This window comes from Ursus americanus, chromosome 31 (assembly GCF_024610735.1).
Source record: "Ursus americanus isolate L20-20 chromosome 31, mUrsAme1.1.p, whole genome shotgun sequence".
Classification (NCBI taxonomy): Eukaryota; Metazoa; Chordata; class Mammalia; order Carnivora; family Ursidae; genus Ursus; species Ursus americanus.
In genome coordinates, this window is record NC_142157.1 from 22,413,202 (window position 1) to 22,438,490 (window position 25,289).

Here is a 25,289-nt window from a genome sequence, read left to right on the forward strand (position 1 = left end):
GTCTTCAATGGAAGTGTATCTCAAGGTTCTAATTTACTTATTCAACTCTACCTTTTAAAAAAACCCCTTTTATCCCCCACTGGACTCTCTTTAGCAATGAAGAGGTCTTATGAATTTTGATAACTTGGTGCATTCGAGAAGAGTTTGAGTAATACATTAACCTTCACGGTCATTCCCACCCTTTACTATCTTGTCCCCCAAAAGAAAGGGGACTTTTGAGAAGCAATCCACATGGTGTTAGGAAAATAGGTATTGTGGCCAGGGCAGAACTTTCTATGTGTCTGCTGCTCAAATATATGAAAATAAGGTACCTCCTGTAAACCAAAGTCTTATGCCCAAGCCAGACACACATTTCTGAAACGATCACCCTAAAAGTTAAAGGTTTGAGGAATGGGAAGGGCTCTTGTCCATTTGCAGTCAGAGGGAGAGAAAATATGGAAACCTGGGCCAGGCTGAGCCCCACCAGCCCGGGCCTCACTCTTGATTCTCCTGGAAAGACCTACAGGAGCTGCTGACATTTCTCTTAAAAGAATCAATGAATCTTGGTTTTCTTCTGCCTACTCATTTGACCTTATTTCGTTTTGAAACAGAGAAGAAGGAAAGAAAGAACTAAATTGGCGTGGGGTGGAAGTTAGGCAGAAGGGACAGACAAGGAAATGCTTGTGCTGTGGAGGCCACAGGCAGGATCCCAGGCCTCTGATCATCACCCCAGGATGTTATTGTTTGCTTGCTATAGTCTTATTTGTTCTTGCTTCTCATTTCAGATTCTCGCCCTGATATAATAAGTCACCATCTTCCCTGCCATCATCCCCGTATTGACAAGCAAATGTCATCCGCGTTTGACTGACATCCAGTGCTCCTGAATGCAAAAGTATGATTTACAAATCAATTCCACTTGTTTATTTAAAGCTGTTCTTGTGTGTCTTATGTATTTGTTAGTGGGATAACTTGCTTAATACCTACTCTGGGGGTTTTACGTTAATATTACAAAACCAGGCTTTTCCTTCTCCCGCTCTCCCACTGCAAATGGGGCCCTTCTTTCTCATATTTATCCTTTTTTGCCCCATGCCTCAGTGTACATGCAGGAAATGTGCTGTGAAGCCTAGAGGACACTTTTCATATCTTAGCAAAAGATCTTGCCCAGTACTTTTATAAAGGCTGCTTGGTTTGTCTTAAGACTTTTAAAGACATTTTAAAAGTGATTATTTCTCATTCATGTAGGGCAAGTAAATGCAACTTCGGGTCCAATGGCTCCAGTGGCAGCCATCTGGTAGCCAATGGTAGCTAGAACTGTAATCTTGTACGTAGAGGACAGAGTATATACTCACCATCTGCAGCATTTGCTAAAAGAACCCTCAACCCCCACCCCATTATGTGGTGGGCCTGTTCATTCATAATCATTCGAAACGTCCTTTGGCTTTTCAACGCACCTTACTGTTCTCTGGATAACATCTTATTTCATTTTAGAAGGCTGGTGAGGAAAACCATAAGGTTAAAAAAAAGCCATCTGGAAAATTCTGAAGGGCCCTTCTTATGTTAAAAGTGGCATTTCAAAAAACACCTGAAGCACCGGTTGATTGTGGGTGAGCCAGTAGAGAAATACTGTCAACCGAACCACCCTCTTTTCAACCTTCACCTCCAGCCTCCAACTGGCGCTGCCGGTGGTGAGGAAATAGAGGGCTTAGGTGTGACCTTCGAGTGCCCAAGACGACTGCACATCTGTCTCCCTCCCTCCAGGTATGGCCAGTGACAGCGCTGCCATCACCTGGGTTCAGCAAGGGAGTATTCACGATCTCACTGTTCATCCATGTGCAGAGGGAAAAAAAGAGAGGCTGGGGGGAAAAAAAATCCCACATTGTCAGAGTAATGCCAAACTCTCTCTGAGTGGGATGAGCAGAGCAGATGCTGCAGTGAGATGCCAAAGCGGCTCCCCTTCCTCTGTGCCTTGGGTGCCTATAAATTGCTCCGGCGCGCGTTTGTCAGCCTCCTCTTCTCCTGGCAGGTGGTACCCAGGCAGAATTCTGCGTTCAGTCTCTCTCTCGCTCCGCTCCCGGCCGTGAGGCGCTCGCCGCTGCTCACTAGCTCCTCCGCTCCAGCCCGGAGCCTCGCCGAGCTGACCGTGCCCGCCGCCTCTGCTCCGCGCACCCGGGGGGCGGCTGGCCCGAGCTCGCGCGGCCAGCGCCGGTCCTTGGGGGTGCGCGTCTGTTAGAGTTGTGGTGGTTGCAAAGGAGGGGGAGAAAGGCAGTGGAAGGGCGAACAGAGCAAGCGAAAGAAGAAAAGAAGGAGGCAGAAAAAGGCAACTTCAGACGGAAAGTTGGTGCGAACTGGCGCAGTCGGCAAAAACGGAAAAGTCGATCGCAGGCAGCGGCTGCATAAAAGTGTGAGCTGCCCGGGCCAGCACGAGAGGCGGCGGCAGGCTCTGCCCTCCGGGTGGCCGCGTCAGCGCCAGCGGCAGCCACAGGTGCGAAGGGGCTCGCGGGAGGCGAGAGGGCGCCCTGCGCACCCCTCCCCCAGCCCCCACCCCCAGCCCGGGACTTCAGCTCAAGTCACTTGGCGTCCGAGCTCCCTCCCCAGCCGCAGCTTCAGCAGGGGGAGCAGGAGCGGGAGAAGGCGGGGAGCGACCGGCGCGCGCCCGCCCAGGGGAGTTGGGGTTCGCAGGGGGTTGTTTTCGGCTCTGAGGAGGTCCCCGCCCAACCTTCAAAATTTTGTCCAAAAGCAGACAAGAGGATCGCCCCGCGCTGAGCCGGCTGGTGGGCAGCAGGAGGCGCCTGATCGCCGCCGGGGCGCTGGGGGTGGTGATGGTGCTGCTGCTGGTCATCCTCATCCCGGTGCTGGTGAGCTCGGCCGGCACGTCGGCGCACTACGAGATGCTGGGCACCTGCCGCATGGTCTGCGACCCCTATGGGGGCACGAAGGCACCCAGCACCGCCGCCACACCTGACCGCGGCCTCATGCAGTCCCTGCCCACCTTCATCCAGGGCCCCAAAGGCGAGGCCGGCAGGCCAGGGAAGGCGGGCCCGCGTGGGCCCCCCGGTGAGCCCGGGCCGCCGGGTCCCGTGGGTCCTCCGGGCGAGAAGGGCGAGCCCGGCCGCCAAGGCCTGCCGGGCCCGCCCGGGGCGCCCGGCCTGAATGCGGCCGGGGCCATCAGTGCCGCCACCTACAGCACGGTGCCCAAGATCGCCTTCTATGCCGGCCTCAAGCGGCAGCATGAAGGCTACGAGGTGCTCAAGTTCGACGACGTGGTCACCAACCTCGGTAACCACTACGATCCCACCACGGGCAAGTTCACCTGCTCTATCCCGGGCATCTACTTCTTCACCTACCACGTCCTGATGCGCGGAGGGGACGGCACCAGCATGTGGGCTGATCTCTGCAAAAACAACCAGGTGAGTGCCGGCAGGCAGCCGGGTGGGCGGGGAGGGAGCGCGGGAAGGTACAGGCAAGAGGGAGGAGACCCCGGAAATGGGGGTGGGAGCCCGCGGAGGAAGGGTGCGGCAGCCCGGCTCCCGGGAACGGAGCAGTGGGGACGCTGTTACTCCCTGGGGAGGCGGGGGTCAGGACCCAAAGCGGGTGCCCGGAGGCCTGGAGAGGGCGGGTCCCAAGCTAGGACCTGCACTCGGAGTGCGAGAGTGTGAGCGCGACCCTCGAGGGTAGGGAAGCCGGGAACTAGGTCCCCTGGACAGCTTGTGCACCAGGGAGTCCGGAGCAGGAAGCGACCCCCGGCTTGTGGGATCCTCATCAGCGTAGGGTCGCTCTCAGGCTTTGCCTGGAATAGGGGGGCCGGGGGAGCCCGGAAATGGGCGTGCCAGGGTGACAAACTCGGGGGACAAAGGGGCCCGCGGGAGAAAGAAGGGAGCCGAGGAACGGTCCAAGTGTGGCGCGTCCAGGGCGGAAGAGGGACCGGGGACTCGCGGTGGCAAGGCCCCTGCGGCGTCCCAGATGGGGAAAACAAGCATACGGTCAAATTCAAGGCACAAACTCCGGGTTAGATTTCAGCCCAAGGGGAAGAAAGGGGAGAAGTAATGAGTGCTGATAACAAAAGAGAAAGTTGAGACTCCTGTGTGTACTCAGCAAAACGCGCACCCAAACACAGAATCCAGACTCCACAGGCTGGAATAGGAGGTGGCACAGGCAGGTGGCAAGGAGGGCGAGAGGCTGAGCCGGCCGGCCAATGGGCCTCACCGCCAGGGAGCCCCCGGGCCACCTGCGTGAGGGTCTTTCCAACCTTCTCCTGAGGTAGTGGCCTTGGCCTTGACTGTGAACTAGCCTCCCATTACCCTGACAACTAGGACTTGCTCTCCTGAGCTGGTCAGCTCTGCCCCCCGGACCACGGGTCTGCAGCTTTATGCTGGGGCCACTTTACCGTTTGCTTGAGAAATTCGCAGTCACTGCCAAACCAAAGTGTGTCTGATCTCTTAGTCAGAGAGGAAAATAGTATTTGTAACTACCCGAAAGTGTCATCGGACCTGGGGCACGCACTGAATCAGCAACCCCACTCTGGGCGAGGCCTTGTAACTTGCAGCCTGGGCTGAGTTCTCTGGCTTTGATTTTGCCAATTGGGTGGCACAGGGAATGGCCAAGTTAGATTTAACAAGGGTTCCTGGGCTTCAGGTCACCCGCCCCTTGAATTCAGACCTTTTCAGTCATAACCCAGATTTCTATTCAGCAGCATTAAGGCAGGATTTCTTCCAAAGACCCAATTCAGTATCAGAGTTTTGTGTTTTTTTTTTTTTCAAAAGTGAAAGACAAACAGTCTAAATGTATAAGAAAGAAAGGACAAAAAATCCTGTCCCTCCCCCCTCCTCCCACCCCTCATTTCTAAAGAAATTTAGAAGTAAATAAATCAAGGATCCACAGGACAGGTAGAACCAAAAAAAAAAAAAAAGGAAAAATGGCCACCAGGAGGCACTGACAGGGTTGTTATTATAGTTATTATGCACAAAAATAATATTAAGATAAATAAAAATTATTTACAGAGCAGTGAGATAGTTATAGGTAAATGGCTAAAAAGAGCATGACTCACTGTACCGAAATAGAGCTGTTGTATCACCTCTACGAAATGGTTTTTGAACAGCCCCTTAGCAGACAGTGAGGAGGCACCCGTTTATTTACAAATTGGCTCTCTTCTGACTCAAAGGTTAGGTCTGGAAAACACCGTCAGGCTGAAGGATTGATTTTAGAGGTAGTACTTCAGATGGAATAATATTCAAGTTTTATCAGCCACTGAATGAAAACACTCCCATCTTTAAATATCTGGAAATTGCAATTGCACAAAAAATCAGAGAATAATACATTTAAATTAGTTTCAAGGTTGCTGTCTCAACTGCTGAGCCCAAGTATATTGAACCGATTCCAAGAAAACCATTTTGTAGACACGTTCTAGGTGCATTTTGTTTTTAAAATTATTTCATTGTTTGGAGAGTCGAATGTTCCTTTGTATCATCCTAGCGTGCACATCCTCCGAGGATCAGGAAAAAAATAAGGCAAAACAGCTGACCTTATCATGTACAAAGCTCTCCATTGACATTATTAAGCTGTTACTTCTTCAAAAGGTGTGCAACAAGTAATTCAGAAAAATATATGTAACAGCAAACAATGTATTTTCAACTTCAGCATGGGCTATTTTGGAAAATGGCTATTAAAATATTACCGTTAAGGAATTTTATCCCTAGACTGGAACTATTTTGTAAAGTCTGATCTGTAGATACTTGCAAATGAGAAATATTTTATAAAGCTTATTTTATTAATATTAAATAGTTTATCAGTGATTTTCAGTTATGTTCTTGTCTGATCACTTCTTAGAATGGCAGTTACCCCCCTGAGCAGACCTAATTTGTTTTCATAAAACAGAAACTCAGAGATCCATGTCAGTGGAATGTTCTATGGATTAAGTGGATTTGAGAAGCACAAAAATTAAACTAAAAATGCAGTTCACTCTAGGATAGAGGAATGCCTCTGGACCGTAACCGTTTGAGAACCATTTTATTTATGCTTTGTGTTGAATGCAGGATCACAGATGGAAGCATCAAAGGCCAGTAAATTAACCTGATGCACCACTTAACCTTTTGTTTATGATTCCACAGAAGTACAATGAAAATGAAATTATGAGAGCATCAGTAGCAATTAATTAAATTAGCAAATGTTACCATAAATATTGTCTCTAATGATAAACCCTCCCTAATAAGATAATGCTAAAGCCGCACAAGCGCCTGCATTCTCACAAACACGCCACTGAAAGGATCACAGTTCTCATATTCCCCATGAAACCATCCACCCAAATTTAATCATACCATTTGTTGAGAGCCCATGACAGTGCATATGAAAGGTAAAAGTTGGACTCGAATGGCTTTACAGAGAGACAGGAAATACAATTTTAATGTGCTCGTATACCTTTAGCAGAAAAAACCTGAATTCAAAAATTACTACTTGAATACAGACACTGTAATACCACTATAATAAGCCACTGTAATCAAAGCTAAAACTGGCTCGAGATTAGAACTATAAAATAATGAAAGACCCGGTTTTTTTCTAAGAATGTATTAATTAATTATAGCACCAATGAACATGAGCTGTGTTGGAAACAATAGTTTGTGGGTTGATGTTCATTTATTAGCGAGAGTAATGAAATGTCAAATTAATACGATCTTTTTAAAAGCGGTGAAACACGCACTACCGATCAAGCAGGATCTAAATAGTTAACTTATAATATGAAAAGATGTTAGAGTACATTTAAGCAGAAATGGGTATATTGGGCTAAGGAAAGGATGCATCATATTCCCGGAGAAAATGCTGAAATCCGTGTACATTTAGGAACCTGAAGATAGCCTCCAAGGGGGATGCATTACCTTCCTCAGTAGTTTGATGGCTTAAAGGGAGGGTTGTTGGAAGTCACCGAGCCGATTACTAGAGCTTGAAATTTCAAGTTCCATTATACCTTTACAGTAGGGTCAGGTGAGCAGGCATACTAAAATCACGCAAAGTACACTGGCATATGGCAGTTAGTTAATTGGGAAAGTCTCGTGATACAGTATAGGTTAAAATCTTAAGAGAATCACTTTCATTAAAAAGCAATCACAAAACAAAAGAAGTGAAAAACTGTAAAGGTAACCTTCCAGGCTGTGCGATCACACTAATGCATTTGCAGGTTTTTGTGGTCATACCTACAGAATAAAAATGGTCACATTGACATGGATTTCTGCTTATACCGTGTAGAATAAAAATTGCATTATATATATATTTAAGACTATTGTCTCTAAATCAAGGGATTTTAATTGAGTACTGGCTCCCAGATGCCTTTATAAAGAAAACAGTGTTAAAACACAATACCCACAGAGCATATATTAAACACCTAAAGCACTAAATAAAATGTGTCTGCTTATTAATAATAGCGAAAAGTATATTTATGGATTGCTAATTAACATATTACTGACATAGATAATTACTAATTTGTATTTTAATTTTTCTCACCCATTAAAAGTCCACGTGTTAAAAAAAAAAACAAAAAAGATGAGGTCATAACAACGCTATCTTCCTTGTAGATTTTTTTCCCAGGGAATTAATGACTAGATGAAATTAACGAATCAAAGCACTCAACTCTTACAAACTTATGATTAATTTCTAGGAAATATTATGACATGAAATTGTATTATTACTTAACGGTCCAAACAGATCGCCTCATTGAATTAGTGTATACATTTGAGTCAGTGTTTCAGAGCCTAATTGCATGGTATACTCCTTTCACTATATTAGAGTCACTTAGCACAGTGTTAAGCAATTCTAAATCCTTTAAGCCCCTTTCCCCTTTTGCTATACGATATCCAGAAAGAAATTTTTAAAATACTACTCAAATTACTTTACAAGTTCATCAGTGTCAAAGAGCCTTCTCCTTTTTTAACATTTCAGCATTAATGTGAGAACATACCACATGAAAATTTAATTTGAAAACCTATCATTTGAGTTTTGAAAGAAATGCATGGAAATTCTTGACTTATGTCTCATTTGCCTCATTTTGCCAAGTGACAAAATCCAGCATATTGTACCCCAAGTCATGCATCATTACATAATGCAGGTTTACAAAACCACCAAATCACTTGCTATGTTACTCGGGGAAATACCATTATAGTGGAATAGAAACAAGCCACAGAGTAGATGCTTTACTGAAATAAATCAAACACAGGTCTGCCTATTGAAAATTTTTTTCCAAGGCGAAATCAAAATACAGCTAAATGAATATGAAGCCTAATTTGAGTTGAGGATGTGACAGAATGTCCATATTACTTGAAATGATAGGCAATTTGACTGTTTGCAAATGTCTGTCAACCCACTAATGAGATCACAGGCTCAACACGAGTGGATTATAGGTAACTTCCATCCTCAAAGCAAACCACACTTTTTTAGAATCACCTAAATGGAAAAGAGTAATAAATCAGATCATTAAAAGATTTTAGAAATTTTAGAGGCCTCAAAGCTTCGTTCCTCCTATAACTTTTAGATATGTTGAAATTAAATGATTTCTTTAAGTACACACATCACAGGGAAGTAATAAAAAGACACAATTAGAAAAAAGGAACTCTGCAAACTTGGGTGATGTTTAAATGAGGTTTCTGGCAAAAAAAAAAAAAAAAGGCTTTACCTGAGTTAGAGTTCAAAAGCCCCAAATCAAAAGGCTTTCCTCTTTTTTTTTTCTTTCTCGCTATATAGTAGAGTTGGAGTCATGTTATTTCTGAGTCTCAACTGCTAAGGATCTCCATTTTCTAATAAGCGTGGGGGCCAGCTGAAGTTTGGATTGAACCTCTGTCCTCATAAACAGCTGTTTAGAATATTGCTAATTGGCTTAAATTAAAATGCAAAAAAATTACCCGTATTTCCATTTCCAGAAGTGATCAGGCCTAGAGATCCGAGGAATGAGAAAAGTGCTGATTTAGGAAGAGACTAGCTTGGTGTACGTTGTTTAGGGCACACAGTAGGAAAAGACTGCTGGCATGACTCTCACGATAGCACCTTCTAATCTTTTCTGCTCCTCCTTTCCGGCGACGCAGTTGAAACTGTTACAAAGATCTCCTAGAGCCCCGCCGCCCAGGCAGAGTCTCCCATGCTGAATTCCGTGTTATGGCACAGGTCGGCTTCTGATGCTTGCGAATGGCACAGAGGAAAGCCCGCGAGTTCTGTCCTACAGAATCTAATTCTTGTTTGTTTCACGTAGGTGCGAGCTAGCGCCATTGCCCAAGACGCGGATCAGAATTACGACTATGCCAGTAACAGTGTCGTTCTTCACTTGGAGCCAGGAGACGAAGTCTACATCAAATTAGATGGCGGGAAAGCCCACGGAGGAAATAACAACAAATACAGCACATTTTCTGGATTTATTATTTACGCTGACTGATAACGCAGAAACTAAGCTTGCTGTTCTGAGTTTGGACACTGGATTCGTATGGCTAACGTCAGTGAATCAAGGATCCCAGGGGATGCCGGTTGCGGGGCACCTCAGTTGTGTATATGTGGGGAATTCAAATGCTACCTGACTCACATCTGTATACTCAGAAACATTATGTAAAAAAAAAAAAAAATTAAAAGCAAGATAAGCAGATGTGTTATCCACTACCGCCAAAGCAAATACTCCTCCTTATCGTTAGTGTCCATGTGAATGAAGTCCTATATAGATCACAAATTTTTATAGAGAAATCTAAGACGCTGAATTATTTCTCCAATATATATGATACTTTGGTGTACTGTGATCTTGCTGCTTTTATCCATATGTCAGCTTTGGTTCTCGTGAGTTTACCTGCTTATTATGATACGTGGAGTCCATTCATAGTGTGGGGAGAATAATTTTACCCTGCAGGAGAAGGTCTGATTGAAATAATGCTGCTTGTCCCCAAAGAAATTGTTTGCCTTGTACTTTTGTTAACTTTAGAGCTAGTCCTGGGAATGATTCAACTTCAAGCCTTAACCTGGAATTTTCTGGATTTGAGGGAATTCCCAAGCCTATGATCATTTTCACATTTTCTTTTTCTTGCGAATTTTCTTTTCTCTCTTTTCTGGTGATAGTCTTTAAAAATAGAGATCGAAATTGTATCATAGGATTACCCTCTAAGTGTGAAAATGTGTAATTATGTATGGTATTTAGAAAATCCCCTGTGTGTCCATTTTGTCAATAGAATGCGTTTAGATTTACTTAGAAAGTCAGAGAAATTTATTCTTTGGTGTTAAATCAGACTGAGGCTTTTGCCTTCTTTGGAACAAAGATTATTCATAGCCCAATGCACAATGGTTTAATTTGAGCTACTGCATGAGTCATCAAGGGGACACTAAGTAAGGCCTTCAAATAGTTACTACAAGTCGTGGCCTGAGGTTATTTCAAAATGAACAATTTCACATATAACCAATAAGACAACAAAGTGTATATATTTTATACAAATACCTGCTACATATACATGTATTTGCGTGTATACACGCACACACACACACACACACACACGTTAGATCAAAAATAATATATTCATGGCTTCAAACCATAGGCACAGTGGCTGTATAGCCTCAAAAATTTAATTTAAAAAAAGTATGTGTCTGTATAAACACAAACATGCATAAATTATTTGACTTATTTTGGATCGAAATATATTTTGGATTACAAAAGTGTATGGACTAGCAAAATAATTTAAACGACTTCTCTTTTAAGAGTTACCCAGAAAATTAAATTTTATTAGGTTAAAATGCCCTCTACATCACACGTCTGTAAATTAAGCCTATGGTTTCTTTATTACCATATCCCAGTCAATACTTCCACTGCGTTCTGTGGCAGACTGTTACCACTAGGACTGCAGAAACAAAGTGGCTCTCTTTTGCAATGTTTATGAATTATATGCGTGTGAATTATCCCTTTTTTTTCTGTTTTCTCAGGCGGATTAAAGCTGACAGTAAAGTAGATGCTGAGAGCAGGGCAAATCATTTCTCTCTGGTTAAAACACACTGCCAAAGCCATCTCTTTAATCTGAGAAAAGAATTAACAACGCATGTGGATATATCCTAACTATCAGACAACTTCCACTATTACAATGAAAAATCTGTTCCCCTTCTCAGTTGCCTTTGAAGACTCTTTGAACAAGTAGATTCGAAAAACAGGGATTTAAAAATCTGCTTGTTTTACTGGTGAAGGACATTTGGATTTTTTCATTTAAAGGAATTAGTTTGTTCTCCTGGCTTGTTCGTCTTGGGTACTTTCTGTTCTGACACACAGAAAACTTGATCATCTTTGATCCACAGAAATATCTTGTATTTAGAAAACCTCAACTTTCCGAAAGAGTTACGCACGGTGTTCCCATCTGAAGGTGCTGTTGGCTTGGTTTAAATGCCTTGGTCTGAGTAACTGTCATGATTTTTATGATTAAAAACACTTAGCCCATTCATCAAGAATAGTGACTAATTCTGTTTGGCCTTTCTAATATGTTGGATAACTCATAGAGGAGTTGCAATGGATTTATATCTGTTTAAACAATATATATTTATCAAAGAGGGATTGGGAGCAAGGGTTTGGAGATTTTGGGGGGGGGGGGTAACAAAGAGCATAATGAGGAATCAACCAAAAGATTAATTTGTAAACAGCAGTGCACGTCTTCTGTAGGTTTTAAAAAGGCTTTATTTACACCAAACATCAGGGCTGGGTACCTTTTGAAGAGTAGGCTGTGGAATCAGAATGTCATTTCTAATAGAGCTGACCTTTTCTTCGGATAACTAAGCATTATTTTCTCTGTTTAGACCCAAGGAAAAAAACAAATAAAAGGTAAAGGAAATGAAGGGAATATATATGAGGCAAACATTTCTCTTTTTTTGCATTATATATTATTAATTAAACTGTGGCCTTTGTTATTATAACTGTAATGATTCATTAAACTATATTATGTAATATATTTTGACTTTTATGATTGAAGTTTTAGAATTCATTATTATATGTTCATGCTCCCTTATACAAATTTTTTAAAACCACAGTTTTACAGCAAAAAATGGATACCAGGAAGCCACAGGCAACAAAACTGATTTATTTTCAGTAAATATAGATAAGGTAGACAGTTTATAATTAAGCGTACACGATCTTTTTACCGTTGTGAATTGGTAATTGTATTACAGTATCCTTCGGGGGGGGGGGAGTCTCAAAATTTAACTTCCCTTGCTGCTGAAGCTATTTTAAAGTGCCATATTATTCATTAAGCATTAATTAAAGAACAGCAGGATAATTAGTAGGATCATCAATATTACAAGAAACATTAGATTGCTCCGGAAGGGGGTAATTTAACTAGAAACACTTTAAATTTTCTCAAGTAGTGCAGCTGATAGATCAAGAAAACAAAACAAAACAAAACTCCACTAAGGCGATACAGGCTGTAAATTACTGTTTGGAAATGGATCTTTCTGTATTTATTTTGTGAAGGCAAAACAATAGGGCTCATTAGGTCAGTAACTTCCTAAAGGTATAGAGCTAATAGTGGTTTCTGAGAAGGCAAAACTCTCCTAATTCTCATAAAAAGGAAATGACCCATCGTTAGTCCTACAGAGCTCTGATTAATATCTCACAGTGGGTTTGAAATCACTGAAAAATGTTCTTTGCAAGCTTTATACTCAAAGTGTAAATTCATAAACAACCATCTTATTTGAAAGTTAGCCATTGCTTCGGGTTCTCTATTAGTATCTTATCAAGTGCATTCTCAGTGATACCTCTAAGCAACATTTTAGGAACAATGTTGGTAAGTATATGAGAATAGCCGTGACCTCCGTATTTCATTAGCCGATGCTTCGTATGTATGTCATGCGCGATCAGAATTCGATCTTCATAGCCCTCATCCACCAGAAGATGCACCCTGTGAAAAATGTTAACTCGTTATATGGCATTGGTCTCACATTTAAAATGATCAGGGCGCTTTAAATGTTTTACTTACAAACCTATTGTGCTTGCTGTAGAAATACTGCCTTCCGCTATGGCTCGGGTAGTGGGAGACCCTTAATAAATACTGCGCGGTGATGATAAAGCTAGTATTGCATCCTGGTAGGAACATGATCCTTAGTCCATGCACACAGAAATTTCTAGCCTGTGGTATTTATGACAACGCCTGCAATGCTGCATGAAAAACGGCTTCTGATAGGATGTGCCAGTCTGAATGAACGGCCCCTTTGGCATTTCACAAAGTAACTTGGTTCTGGATTTGTATCCAGCTCTCCGCTCTAAAATACCTCTCTTAATGGACCCATTTTCCAGATCCCATTCCCTCTCTCTCTCTCTGTCTCTTGCTCTCTCTTGTTTCTTCTAGCAAATACAGTCAATGGCAATTTGTGATTAAAATAGGGAAACAAAAGGAATCTTTGTGCAAGTAAAACATTCTGGGGGTAAAATCTGTTGGTTTGAAAGTGATGGGCATATGACCAGCTAGATGGCCACTTTAAAAAGGTCAGCAGAGGCACCTCTGTACTTTGAGCATTGGGCCCTTTGAAGTCTATGGGAATTTTGACTTAGTCGTTGTCTTGGAGCATTGAATTAAATCAACCAACGACAACTTACTCTATGTTCCTTCTATCTCAACAAGATTGTTATAAATATTGAGCTGTTCCTTTAAATCTATAGCCAGTTGCCTAGAGAATGGCTTTCCAATTTCTGTCTAAACATCTAATCCTCTTTGCTTTGTTAAACGCTGTAATCTATAGTGTGAGTCACCTCCTGACAGCTACCATCTGTGTGTGTCTGGACTCTGGGCACTGTCTGTCGTGACTTCCACGAGCCGCTGATGGCAGGAGGTGCAACTTGGAGACAATGGCTCTTCTCTGGCATTCTCTATACAGTCTTGTCAGTCTCTGGATTCCCAAATGAATCTAGATGGTTGGACAGCACCTTCTTTCAAGGGCTAATTATTTAAAAGGTATCCTTTTTGTTTCTATGACATTTCTTGCCATCCTGGTGCATGAGTCATATTTAATAACGACTAAAATAAGCGAATTGTGGGCCACCACGCGAAAACCTCAAGCACAAAGCCTTGTCCTCCAAGAACATACGTTTCAAAATAAAATTATAATTGAAGATGAGAGCTGGTGTTTGTAGGTCAGAGGAATGCAAGTGCCAGAGAAGAGCCACCCAGAGCCTTTTTGTCTAGAAATCTGTGTTCATGTCACGTGTACCCACGCGTGTCCTATAAGGGCTTGGACTTCTGTTTGTGCCGCCGTGGATATTTACCTCTTTAAAATTTGTATAGCGTCCAAAAGTAACGTCTGATCTGACGTTACTTTTGGAACAAGCTGTCTTTAAGGGAATGCTCTAAGAAAGTTATATGATCCTTTATGAAGAAAGAGGAAGATTTGACAGAATGCATACGCATTGCTGAAACTTAGTGTAACAAATCTTGATTCCGCAACTGAAACGGAGTATCACGTTCCCGGAAATTTTAGGGTATGCTTTCCCCTTATATTTACTTTCTGAGCATTTCCCAAAGTTTTTGTCCCTTTTCCTTGTCTGAGAAAAAAAAATGATGTCACGTTACTACAGAGGCATATCGTATGGATAAACAAATTCCTGTACGTGGCCTCGTGCCATACTTGAAGCCCAGAGTTATCGAATTGTGAAGTAGTAAGGCAAGAGTGTTGAAAAATTAGAACGCTTAGAACTCGTTAAGTCCAGAATGGGAGGACCAGTTCCCTCATGAGAAAGATACTGCCATGGTGCTACAAACATAGCTATTTTTCCGACTATCAGGGTATAACTTGGCCGCTCCTTTTTTTTTTTAAGAGTTTTTTTTTTTCCTTAAAGATTTTATTTATTTATTTGAAAGAGAGAGAGAGAGAGAGCATGAGCAGAGGGGAGGAGCAGAGGGAGGGGGATAAGATGATTTCCCGATGAGCAGGGAGCCCGACATGAGACTCCATCTCAGGACCCCGCGATCACGCCCTGAACCGAAGGCAGACGCTTAACCACCTGAGCCACCCAGGCGCCCTAACTTGGCCACTCTTAGAATAAAAGCTCCCCTCTCGTGCTGTGCCATTGTATGGAAGAACTGTAGTTCCAGAGATGCCGCCAGAAGGAAGGAACCACTGTAGATGAGAAGACAAATATGACAGTAATTATAGAAATACAAATGAGTTAGTGTTTTGCAAACAAATATTAGAGAGAGACTACAAAGTGTGAAAAGGCAGAGATATAATAAGATTTGAGAAATGGAGCATAAGATTGAAAACAGGTGTTAGACACAGAATTTCTGGTGCTGAAAACCAGAGGTAGGCAGAAGCGTGCTTCTATGTTCTTGCAGTTCAGAGCTGTAAGATGACTAAGGCTCGGAAAAGGACTGCCAATGGATGATGAAAATCAGGTGCCCAAGGCGGGGGCGCGAGGGGGGGTACCGGAGCACACCCCCTCCCGAAAGTTCATTCAGTAATTACTGTGAGCTGTACTTGAGTCAAGTGACCTAATGCATGATTTTCATTTAAGGACAGTTAAGTAGATATACATATGTAGATATACATAAACACACATATATTACATATAAATGTTGATGTATTTCCATATATCTAGAATGTTTACATTTGGCTCAAGGAAAGCTGACCAGAATGAAATTCTTGTTGTTGAATTAATAGCCAAAAGTTGCTAAGAAGGAATATGAGACGAGGTGTCGGTTGTCCTTCCCCCCGTATCTCCTCCATAGACCCCCCTCTGCAGGTCCCTCTCTCTCTTATTCAAGGTCCAGGAGCCTCACGGATGGCATAGGGTTCCTTCTAAAGCTACAAAAGATACAGCTCACTGCCACAAAGGGGCTTAGGAAAAGGAAGCAGGTCCTAAAAGCGAACTTCCCATTTCTGAGATGAATTGTAAGACATGTATGGAGGGCATGCCTCTGGAAATCATGGTTTTGAGATCATGAAAGATGAGAAAGCTGTCCCATACCGCCCACTTGAAATTCCAGAGAATATTCACCTCTCAGTAGGACACAGGGGTCCTCAGGACATGTGTTTGCCTGTACTGACTGCTGCTCCTGGGCAAGTAAGTTAAAATCATAACACAAAATGAACAAACAAAAAAGACACAATAAATCTGTGTATCAAAGAACTGATTTCAGTGGCTTAAAAAAATTTTTAGGAGACCTCGCTTCACTGGTCAGGTCAGTTTTGTCGCGTGCGGCTGCACATCTCCATCCTGACATAGGTAGAGTTATATGGAGCTCTCCCCGACCGTATTAAACTCGAAGCATCTTTCACTGTGAATGAGGCCGTCAAGGAGGAGTGACCTCCTTGGGACAGCAGAAGACACACAGATATGAAGGTTGACTGCCCAGGGTAGGAGCTGAGGGCTGTCCCAACTGTGGCCATGGGCTCAAGATCTTTCCCTCAACCCCCGTGTGTGTATATGTCCTACTATTGCTGTTTGAGCCTCAGTTTCTGGACATCCCTTCAGTGAGTCCGTTTTCTTTACTCGTATTCCAAACAGTGTTCTGCACCCATAACCACATTCTGGTCCTTGTCATCACAGAAGACTACTTCCTCTCTGAAATCTCGATCTTCAGGTTCCCACTCTGACCCCAAGTTACATCCCTCCATGTTTTCACTCACCTCCTGTGTGTCCATTCCCCCACTCAAGCTTCCGGTTATTTGCCTCTGCTATATTATTCTTACATCTTCCCATTTTTTTCTGCACCTTCTTTCCTCCAGCTTGGACCTTGTGACCCTCACTCAACCCCACCTCTATTCCCCTGTCAGCCATATTTTTGAAGACAGAATCCCTACCCTCAGTCTCTCTAACTGTTCACATTTTCTGCTTCTCCTCAAAGCTTCCTTGGTCTTACTGCCACAATACACAACATGTTGGGTGGAAATAATCACCCTGTCGTGTGCATTTGTACCACTGTACAGTCGTGCAGTCATGATCTTGAATCTCGCCTGGGTCTCACACGCGACACGTCCCATCAGTATCTCTCTCATTCCCTCAGCATCCATTTCCAGGCTTCCTCCTCTTCTACTAGGTCCTGCTCTGAATCTGTTCCTTCCTTCTCAGAAGATAACCATGTCTACTTCACAGGGACACTACCAAACATGTGTTGCCATATGTCCTCAGTTTCCTGTTCTCGCTATGACATCTCTCTGCATTCACCCCATTGCTCGCCTTATCCCTTTTAACCAACTTTCTGTTTGCGTCCCGGATTCCATCTGTTTGTCTCCTTAGAAGCCTTGCTCTGTAGCTCCTCTCCAGATTGTTTTAAGTTAGCATCGATTGACTATTTTCATATTCTGCACCAGACACTCTCATAAAATCTCTGCATACTTTATTTCATATAAATGCCATAACAGCCCTGTAAAATCAGTACTGCTTCCCGGAATTTGTCTCTTGTCTTGGTCTCTGTCTCTCTGCTTTTGCTCTCAGGCACATAAACATTGCTGAACTCTTAACAGAACCTTCCCTTGATCCTGTCATGGCTTCTTGTTTTGACCCTACACCCCTGCTTCCCTTTACTACCAAGCTTCTTGAAAGAGTACCCTCCACATTCTCTCTCCTCTTCCTTACCCCCTCCTCGTTCCTCAAGCCTTGTTTATGGAGACTGCACTTACTGCTTGTGCAAGAGAATCTCCAGACTATGAAATCCAATGGACAATTTTCAGTCTTTACCTTGCTTGATGCCTGCCACCAGTCAGGTGTCCAAGCCCTTCTGCTTGAAGTTTTCTCCTGCACCGACTCCCAACACAACACATTTCCCTGATATTCTTCTCACTTTGAAAACTTTTCAATCTGTCCTTGAGTGACTGTTCCTGAGTCCATTCCTTAAATATCAGTGTTCCCCGGGGTTCTGTCCTCATTCTCTTCTCTGAGTGATCTCATTCGTTCCCACACTGCCAACCATGACATACAGACCAAAGATGCCCACACTTATGTCTGAGTGCAGATCTCTGCCCTGCACCCTTATCCGTGGCTCCAGTGGAGAGCAACTCTTCGATATTCCCAAACCAGTCATCCTTGTTATCCCAAATCTGTTTCTCCTCTCAGATTCCCTAACGTCGTGCATTCAGGGTTCACATCACCACGTAACCAAGACAAACCAGGTAGCCATCCGCCCTTGACTTCAGAAATTTTCCACTTGGTTGCAGAGAATGACTCGTACAGTTATCTGCTTGGACAGTTTTGAGGGGTTACATCTTCTATGATGTTTGATCTTTCGACATTTCTACTTATAGCATTTAAGTTTCAATCATCTCCGTGGTGAATATTTTTGATAAAGCGTTTCAGAAATTCATTGTAGGAGGTTAGGACTTCAGTGTGGGCAACACGGGAAAGAAACAGCTTACTTCGTTAGGGATATAAAGAGGAAAACATTTTTGTACTCTTATTGTCATGGCAGGGGTTAAGTATTATCTGTTTCTTGTCAGCTGCCCATCTGCACTGAACTTCTAAGGCTCTGCTAAGCTTTTGCCTACTTAGGATGACTCATGTGCTTCTTGAAATAATATATAGAGATTTTCTCCCTGCAACAGCATTGATACTTTTTTTCTGCAAGTCTCTGGTTCCGCCTGCATACTGTTTTCCGAATCTTTGCTAATACCCACCCAGATATGAATCAAGAGGGGCTGGTAAAAGGGAATGCTATCAGAGATTTCGTATTTACCTTTTAATTCTTTTATTATCATTGGGCATGTCAATATCCGGGTTGAATTGGTAATGAAGGAGTTCGGTCCCAAAGAGATCATATTCCAAGTAACAGCCAAGTTGAGCAAACTCTAGTAGCTCCTTTTTATCAAGTATAGTCCTAGAGGCAATAAGACAGACACGCTGTATTATCAAGAGCATATCTTCCACGTATACAGATTAAAAGTTCTAAGTGCACCGAAACATAATTAAAGTGACAGAACTTTTGAGTTGGCTCTTATGATGTAACTATAACATAGTAAATGCAATTTGTTAGCAGAAATAAGGGAATTTACCCTTATCTAAAAGGGAGTTTTCCCTTCCAAAGTACTTGGGAACTATAGACATTTTAAGTATGCTGCCATTACTCAAAAACCATTTTGTAATTCTCCTTCAGACTTGTCTTCAGGATATGTCCCATATTCTTTTGAAAATCCTTCATAGAAGCGGGAAGGCTATGAACTCTGGAAGCTATCAAAGAGAATTTGGCATCAATCTGGAGAATTAGGTGAGTAATACTAATCTGGGTAAAATATGAAGCCAAGGTAAGGTAATAGGGTGATTTTCTTGTGAAGATCATAAAGTGGGTCCAAAATTAATTCCAATGTCGTATTGGGATATATCATCATTTGTGAATATCATTGCAACTTTTCAACAAGGGGCAACACTCCTACAGATATCTGTGATCTGGTGTGCCTAGTTTTTAAATAGGATTTATCATTTCATGACAATTTTTATGGGTGTCTTCTCATTTCTAGAGATCATAGTAAGAATAGCACTGTTTAAATGATGTGAGACTATATAAGTGAACAGGAAAGGAGAGGTGTATGAGAGAAGCACCAGCTACAGACAGGGGAGCAGAGACCAGAGCAAGAGTAGCTGATCTCAAGAAATTTAGACGATAACAAGTAAAAAGGGGATGCATGAAGTTAACCCCAAAACTACCATGGAAGAGATTCAAACACATAGAGAAGGAAGGAAGGGAGGAAGGATGGGAGGAAGGAAGGGGGAGGGAGGGAGGGAGGGAGGGAAGAAGGAAGGGAGGGAGGGAGGAAGGGAGGGAGGGAGGAAGGGAGGGAGGGAGGGAGGGAGGGAGGGAGGGAGGAAGGGAGACAATATGGAAAAAATGTGAAGGAAAAATATACCCCCTAGACATTGTGTGAAGGGAGTTCAGGCAGAGAACGGAAGTGATTGAAATCCCAAACTGGCCTGGCACGGAGTCGGAATATCAGATGATCATTGTCTTACTAGGCTTTTATCCACGGATATTCTATTACCTTGGCAATTCCAGGATGCAAGGATTAAAGCACTATTATATGTCTATAAATCTGCTTCAAAGAGGTCAGAAGTATTTTCAAGGCCTTTCTTCCAAACCGTAGGAGGACCAATTAAGCTTCTGTGTGTCATGAGTGCGAGAGGTTTCTGCTGTCTTGGGATGCTACCTAGGAGCGACTATTGACTTTCACTCTGAGCGGTCATATTGTAGCTGGTTTCGTTTTATTCCATTCAACAGTTCAGCATAACCGATAGTGCACACTGTTGTTTTAGGCAGGGAAGCTAAAATATCTTTGTTTTATAGTCTAAAATGTGCATTCGTTCTGTGCTATCTTCTGCTAATACCACTCCTTTTCCATCTTCTTACCCTAGAGACCGTCTTTTGCTTCCAGAATTACTTGCCTAAAAGAATATGTGTTTTTCTATAGTAGACACATTGTGTTTTCCTCCAAAGAACCATGCTTAAAAACAAAATATACACAATTAAAATAACATACGAGGGAAGAGGGAGGTTTAGTGTGTTTCTTTTGAGTCAGTTCCTTCAGTTCGTTAATTAGTAAGATGGGCAAGGTGCTGGGGGTGGGTGAGGAGACAAGCAGGGGGTGAAGGTGCCAATAACACGTTGGATCAGACTCCTATTTCTGTTTCTAATATCTTTTTCCTTCCTTTGGCCTAATGCCTTGAGACTAAGTTTTGTTAATTTTAAGTGATATGTGGAAATAGGTATTCAATGAAACGTCTATGGTAAATGAAAAGGCATAGGAAAATTTGTAGTCTTAGTTACAATTGAAAACAAAAAGTAAAGTTGCTTATCATCATAATAGCTGAAAATTATAAGAACTTACCCATGTCTAGCATTGTGCTAAGCACTTTATATCTATTACCCCCATTTAATAGTCTCCATAATCCCACTGATCTCAGTTTTACAGATGGAGAATTGGAGAAGTGAGAGATTAGAGACTTATTCAAGGTGATGTGTTGGAATATGAATTCATTTCAATGCTAGAATCAGCTATCTTAACCATCATTCTCTATCACTTCTCCTACTGCCAAACATTTTGTGCTCAAAGGACATTTTCCAGAATTACACTGACTACAGCACACATAATGTTGTTTTAATCTTTATTTCGAACTTTAATTCCCTCCCCACAAAATGCACTTGAACAATGGGGAATTTCCCTTCAAAAGGTAGCATGGGGGCAAGGCAGTGATAAACCTGGAAAGTAAGAAAGGATACTTTGTAAATTTCTTTGTTAGCTCAGAGTATAAATACATAAGAGTAGGCAGGATTTGACCATTACAGTTATATCGGACAATTCGAATGGCATGGTTAGAGGAGGAGAAAGAATTGTATTAATTTTGACCATTGCTTACTTTCTTACTAGCAATATCTTTCTGACATTGCTCTAAGCCCCTTACAAATATGAAGGGGCTTATGTAAAGGGTCTTCTATCACCAGACTACACCTCTCTTCTGAAGTCCAGAATTGCATATCTAACTGCCTGTTTGCCATCTCCACTTGGATGTCTAATAGCTCAAGCTTAACAGGTCTCAAGCTAGAGCCCTCATCTTGGGAGGGCTAACCCTAACCAGCTGTTCTGACACCCTTCCCTCTCTTGGCTGATGGCAACTCCATCTATCCATTTGCTCAGGCTAAAAACCTTATAGTCATCCTTGACTGCTTTCCTCATCTCACACTACACATCTGGCCTACTGGGACAGCTTTTTGGTTCAACTTCCAAAATGTGACCAGAATGTGGCCATGTCACCACCTCCCCTGCTACCTTCCTGGTCCAAATCACCACCATCTCTTTCTCAACTGCTCTCCTTGCTTTTCTGCCTTTGTTCTACTACAAATACACAATCTACAAATTCAAATATAGTGACGGAAGTGCTGTCACCACGACTAAGTCAGATCGAGTCTCTCATGTGCTCAAAACTCACCAGTGACATCCCATTTCCCTCAGAGAAAAAGCCAAGGCCTTGCAGTGACCCAAGAGGCTATCTGTGATCCCTTTGGTGTGGGCTTACAACAGCCTCATCTGAGGGAGGAACGGGGAATGTAGGGATCTAATTCTCCAGATATCAATTTTATATAAATGCTTCCTGTATTATCAGTGTCATCTGAAGAATATCACCATAGATGAAGATATCTTTCTAGAGGAAGGCTAACGTGTTTAATAAGATTCATCAGCACGTGTAAGTCTCGAAAGTAACCCCTGGGAATTCTAATTATGTGGAACAACACATAGAAAAGAGTGTTATCTCAGTGGAGGGGAATGGTCCTTTTAAAAATTTCATAGTCACATGGAGAGAAGAATTCTTAGAAGAGGAGCAAAAGCTGATATTTTGGACATTTGGAAAATGCAGTTAAAAAACGAAGTTGACAGATTTGCTATCATTAAAAAGCCAGGAGATAGATAGATGAAATCATACACTATATATTACATACTATATATTATGCATTATATATTATTATTTTTACTGACATTTGGTGATGTGACACCCTCTGGATAACTGAACATTAGTGTGAAGGAAACTGAGAAATGAATTCACTTTCATTCTCCTTACTGATGTGCAAAATCCATGGGGAAAAAATAGCATCAGCGATCGTACACAATTTTCAAAAGAAAGTCCTGAAAAAAACCCAGAGTTGGTATGAGATGTTAATGGGGGGTAGGATGGAAGAGATAGAGGAGGCAAAAAATAAATAAGTAAATAAACACATAATAATCATCGGGTATTTAAAACAGCCCTATCTCATTTAAGTCTTGCAAAAACCGTATGAGGAAGGTATGATCATCCCCATTTCACAGATGAGGAAACTAAGACTCAGAAAAGCTAAGTAACTCAACTTCCAAAATGACAGGTCGAGAATAAAGCCAGTGTTTGAGTCAGAAGCCATGTTCTTGGGCCATTCTGCCCCTTCTTTGATGGGAGCATCACCCATGTTCAACGAGCCCATTCCTTCTCAGCAGCACCCAGCTATGGAGCAGTGCACCCCACCACAAAGACATCTTTGAGCAACCCTGCACCGTAAATGTCTAACAAGGTGACTTACCCACATTAAACTGGCATTCAGTTGGACGACTTCCAGGGACTGTCAAGGTGCTACTCAACTTGCATTTATGCAAGTGACTTTCTTTCACTGGGAGAAAGGATTGACCCCAAATGTCAGAATGGTACCATGGGAAAATGCACTGGGTCAGACGTCTTTCACATGAGGATTAGCAGAGGTCCTGCCCCTCCCAGTCGTCAGTGATCTCACAGCACTTCTCAGATAAGTTGAGGTGTCAACTCCAGCCAGTTCTGCTCATTCCATATTCTATATCCATGAAAATTATCTTTTTTCTTATTCCAATCTTCCCCAGCCTTTAAGGTAAATATTTTTCACATCTTGCCCTAACAGGGTGATTTTGAGATATAAAGAGGCTACTGCCTTTCGCACTGGAGAAAGTCCCTTTTTCAAGGTGGTTGAAGTGATTGCAATGTCGTTTGTGAAATATCCTGGAATTTCCTGGGAAGAAGTTGAAATTTTTGTATCAAGTATTTGTTCTTGTCATTCATGTTATACACACACACACACACACACACACACACACACACACACACACACACAATTTCTTCTGTTGCATGTTTTATACTTTTGCTCCCTAACTAATAAACAAATTCTCTCTATATAAGAACAGACACAAATTTAGGACAAACGTACTGCCATCAGCCAAAAAAAAAATGGTACCCAAAGTGATCTGGCAATCTTCTTTTTCAGAATACGGTTATCATTTACTAGCGTTTTAAGGCTGGTACTAAATCACAAGAGAGTTGATTCTGTTTTTCAAACCTCTTTATATTCTAGATCTTATCCAAGTGCTGAGGGGTTTGGTTTAATGTCAAAATGTATTCTGAGTGGGAGCAAGGAGTCTGTGTGAAGTGATAATTTAGATGAAGGTCTGTGGGCTGTCTAGGTAGAAAGTAAGGAGCAGAGGAAAGGATATGATTCGTGGGCGTGATCAAGATGATAACAATATCTAACATTTGTCTTGGGCTTTCCAGTTTCAAAGAACTCTCAAATACATGATTTCATTTCATACATTCAGGCACACCGTCATGAATTAACTCAGCAAGCACCTACTCTCTTGTACTATCACCTACCTTGTGCTAGCCTCTGCTGGGAATACAGATCTGAGGAAGAAATTTGAGCTGCTGTCTTAAGGAATGTAAAGTCTAAGGGAAGGAGATAGGTATTTAATCTAATAATTGCAATTAAAAGTGTTGAAAGCTTTTTTTAGTACAACTAAACACAAAGTGTTATGGAAGAACAATGAGTAACTCATTTGTGTGGAGTCTATTGAATAGAAGCCTATTCAGAGAAAGGTTGGTGGGGTTCAGGTGTTGAGGGATGGATGAAATGGAAGAACACCTGTTGAGAGACAAAAAAAAAGAAAGAGAAAGAAACAATCTTGTTGTCACTGAAGATAAAGCTGTGATTATCAGAGCTAAAGTGCATGAGGGTAGAATCAACCATCCATCTATCCATCCACTCGCCTGTCCATCCACGTACTAGAAATTATTGATCATCGGGGCGCCTGGGTGGCACAGTGGTTAGGCGTCTGCCTTTGGCTCAGGGCGTGATCCCGGCGTTATGGGATTGAGCCCCACATCAGGCTCCTCCGCTATGAGCCTGCTTCTTCCTCTCCCACGCCCCCTGCCTGTGTTCCCTCTCTCGCTGGCTGTCTCTATCTCTGTCAAATAAATAAATAATTTAAAAAATCTTTAAAAAAAAAAAGAAATTATTGATCATCAACTTATGTATGACCTATTAGCTGGATAAACAAAGACAAATACTACACTGTCCCAGCCTTCAAGAAGTTCAGTGTCTATTAGAAAAAAGAGAGGTGGAAACAAATAATTGTTTTACAGACCTACCGAGTGTAATAATAAAAGTACTGCGGGCTTCAGAGGGGAGGGGGGGGAATGGGATAGGCCGGTGATGGGTAGTAAGGAGCGCACGTATTGCATGGCGCACTGGGTGTTATACGCAACTCATGAATCATCGAACTTTACATCAAAAACCCAGGGATGTACTGTATGGTGACTAATATAATATAATAAAAAAAATATTTAAAAAAATAATAATAAAAGTACTGCTAGGAACTGGGCTCGCTCAGAGAAAGAGATAACAGACCCTGCTTGGCTCATTCAGGAAGAGCTTTGTAAACAAGAAAATCTCTCGTGAGCTGCAGATTGAAGAAAGATTCTGTCAAGTAGATAAGTGAGAATGGAGGCTTCACAGCAGAGGGACTAGCTTGTGTGAGAAGCATGTAAGAACAATGAGCACAGGGCCCTCAGCGTCACAGTCCGTGTGCCATTAGCCCAAATT

General features: G+C 42.4%; 2 protein-coding genes and 1 long non-coding RNA gene across 10 annotated transcripts in view; 2 read left to right on the forward strand and 1 right to left on the reverse strand.

The window, feature by feature from the left end:
- Positions 1 to 770: 770 nt before the first annotated feature.
- Positions 771 to 11,918, forward strand: C1QL3 (complement C1q like 3). The gene is made up of 3 exons (XM_045787825.2): positions 771 to 871; positions 2,003 to 3,386; positions 9,203 to 11,918. Exons 2-3 carry the CDS (start codon positions 2,799 to 2,801, stop codon positions 9,380 to 9,382), a joined length of 768 nt encoding a protein of 255 aa, XP_045643781.1. The 5' UTR covers positions 771 to 871; positions 2,003 to 2,798; the 3' UTR covers positions 9,383 to 11,918.
- Positions 11,919 to 12,015: 97 nt separating this feature from the next.
- Positions 12,016 to 25,289, reverse strand: part of PTER (phosphotriesterase related) — a 66,848-nt gene continuing 53,574 nt past the window's right edge. For 7 of the 8 annotated variants that reach the window (XM_087857662.1, XM_045787755.2, XM_045787745.2 and 4 more), the window contains 2 exons: positions 18,615 to 18,755; positions 12,016 to 12,851 (listed from right to left, as the gene is read on the reverse strand). In XM_087857662.1, coding sequence (XP_087713788.1) covers positions 12,641 to 12,851; positions 18,615 to 18,755 — 352 coding nt within the window. In that variant the 3' untranslated portion in view covers positions 12,016 to 12,640. The remainder of the gene's footprint in view (positions 12,852 to 18,614; positions 18,756 to 25,289) is intronic. The other variant, XM_087857665.1, reaches the window with a different exon arrangement.
- LOC148107400 (uncharacterized) overlaps positions 18,979 to 25,289 on the forward strand; it is a 97,640-nt gene continuing 91,329 nt past the window's right edge. Inside the window, exon 1 of the long non-coding RNA XR_015722430.1 lies at positions 18,979 to 19,142. This is a non-coding gene — a long non-coding RNA (uncharacterized LOC148107400). The remainder of the gene's footprint in view (positions 19,143 to 25,289) is intronic.

What these genes read in the sequence shown, in the direction of transcription:
- C1QL3 (XM_045787825.2), top strand. Translation starts at nt 2,799, where the DNA reads ATGGTGCTGCTGCTGGTCATCCTCATCCCGGTGCTGGTGAGCTCGGCC. An exon ending in ATCTCTGCAAAAACAACCAG is followed by an intron (nt 3,387 to 9,202) that starts GTGAGTGCCGGC and finishes TGTTTCACGTAG; the next exon opens with GTGCGAGCTAGCGCCATTGC.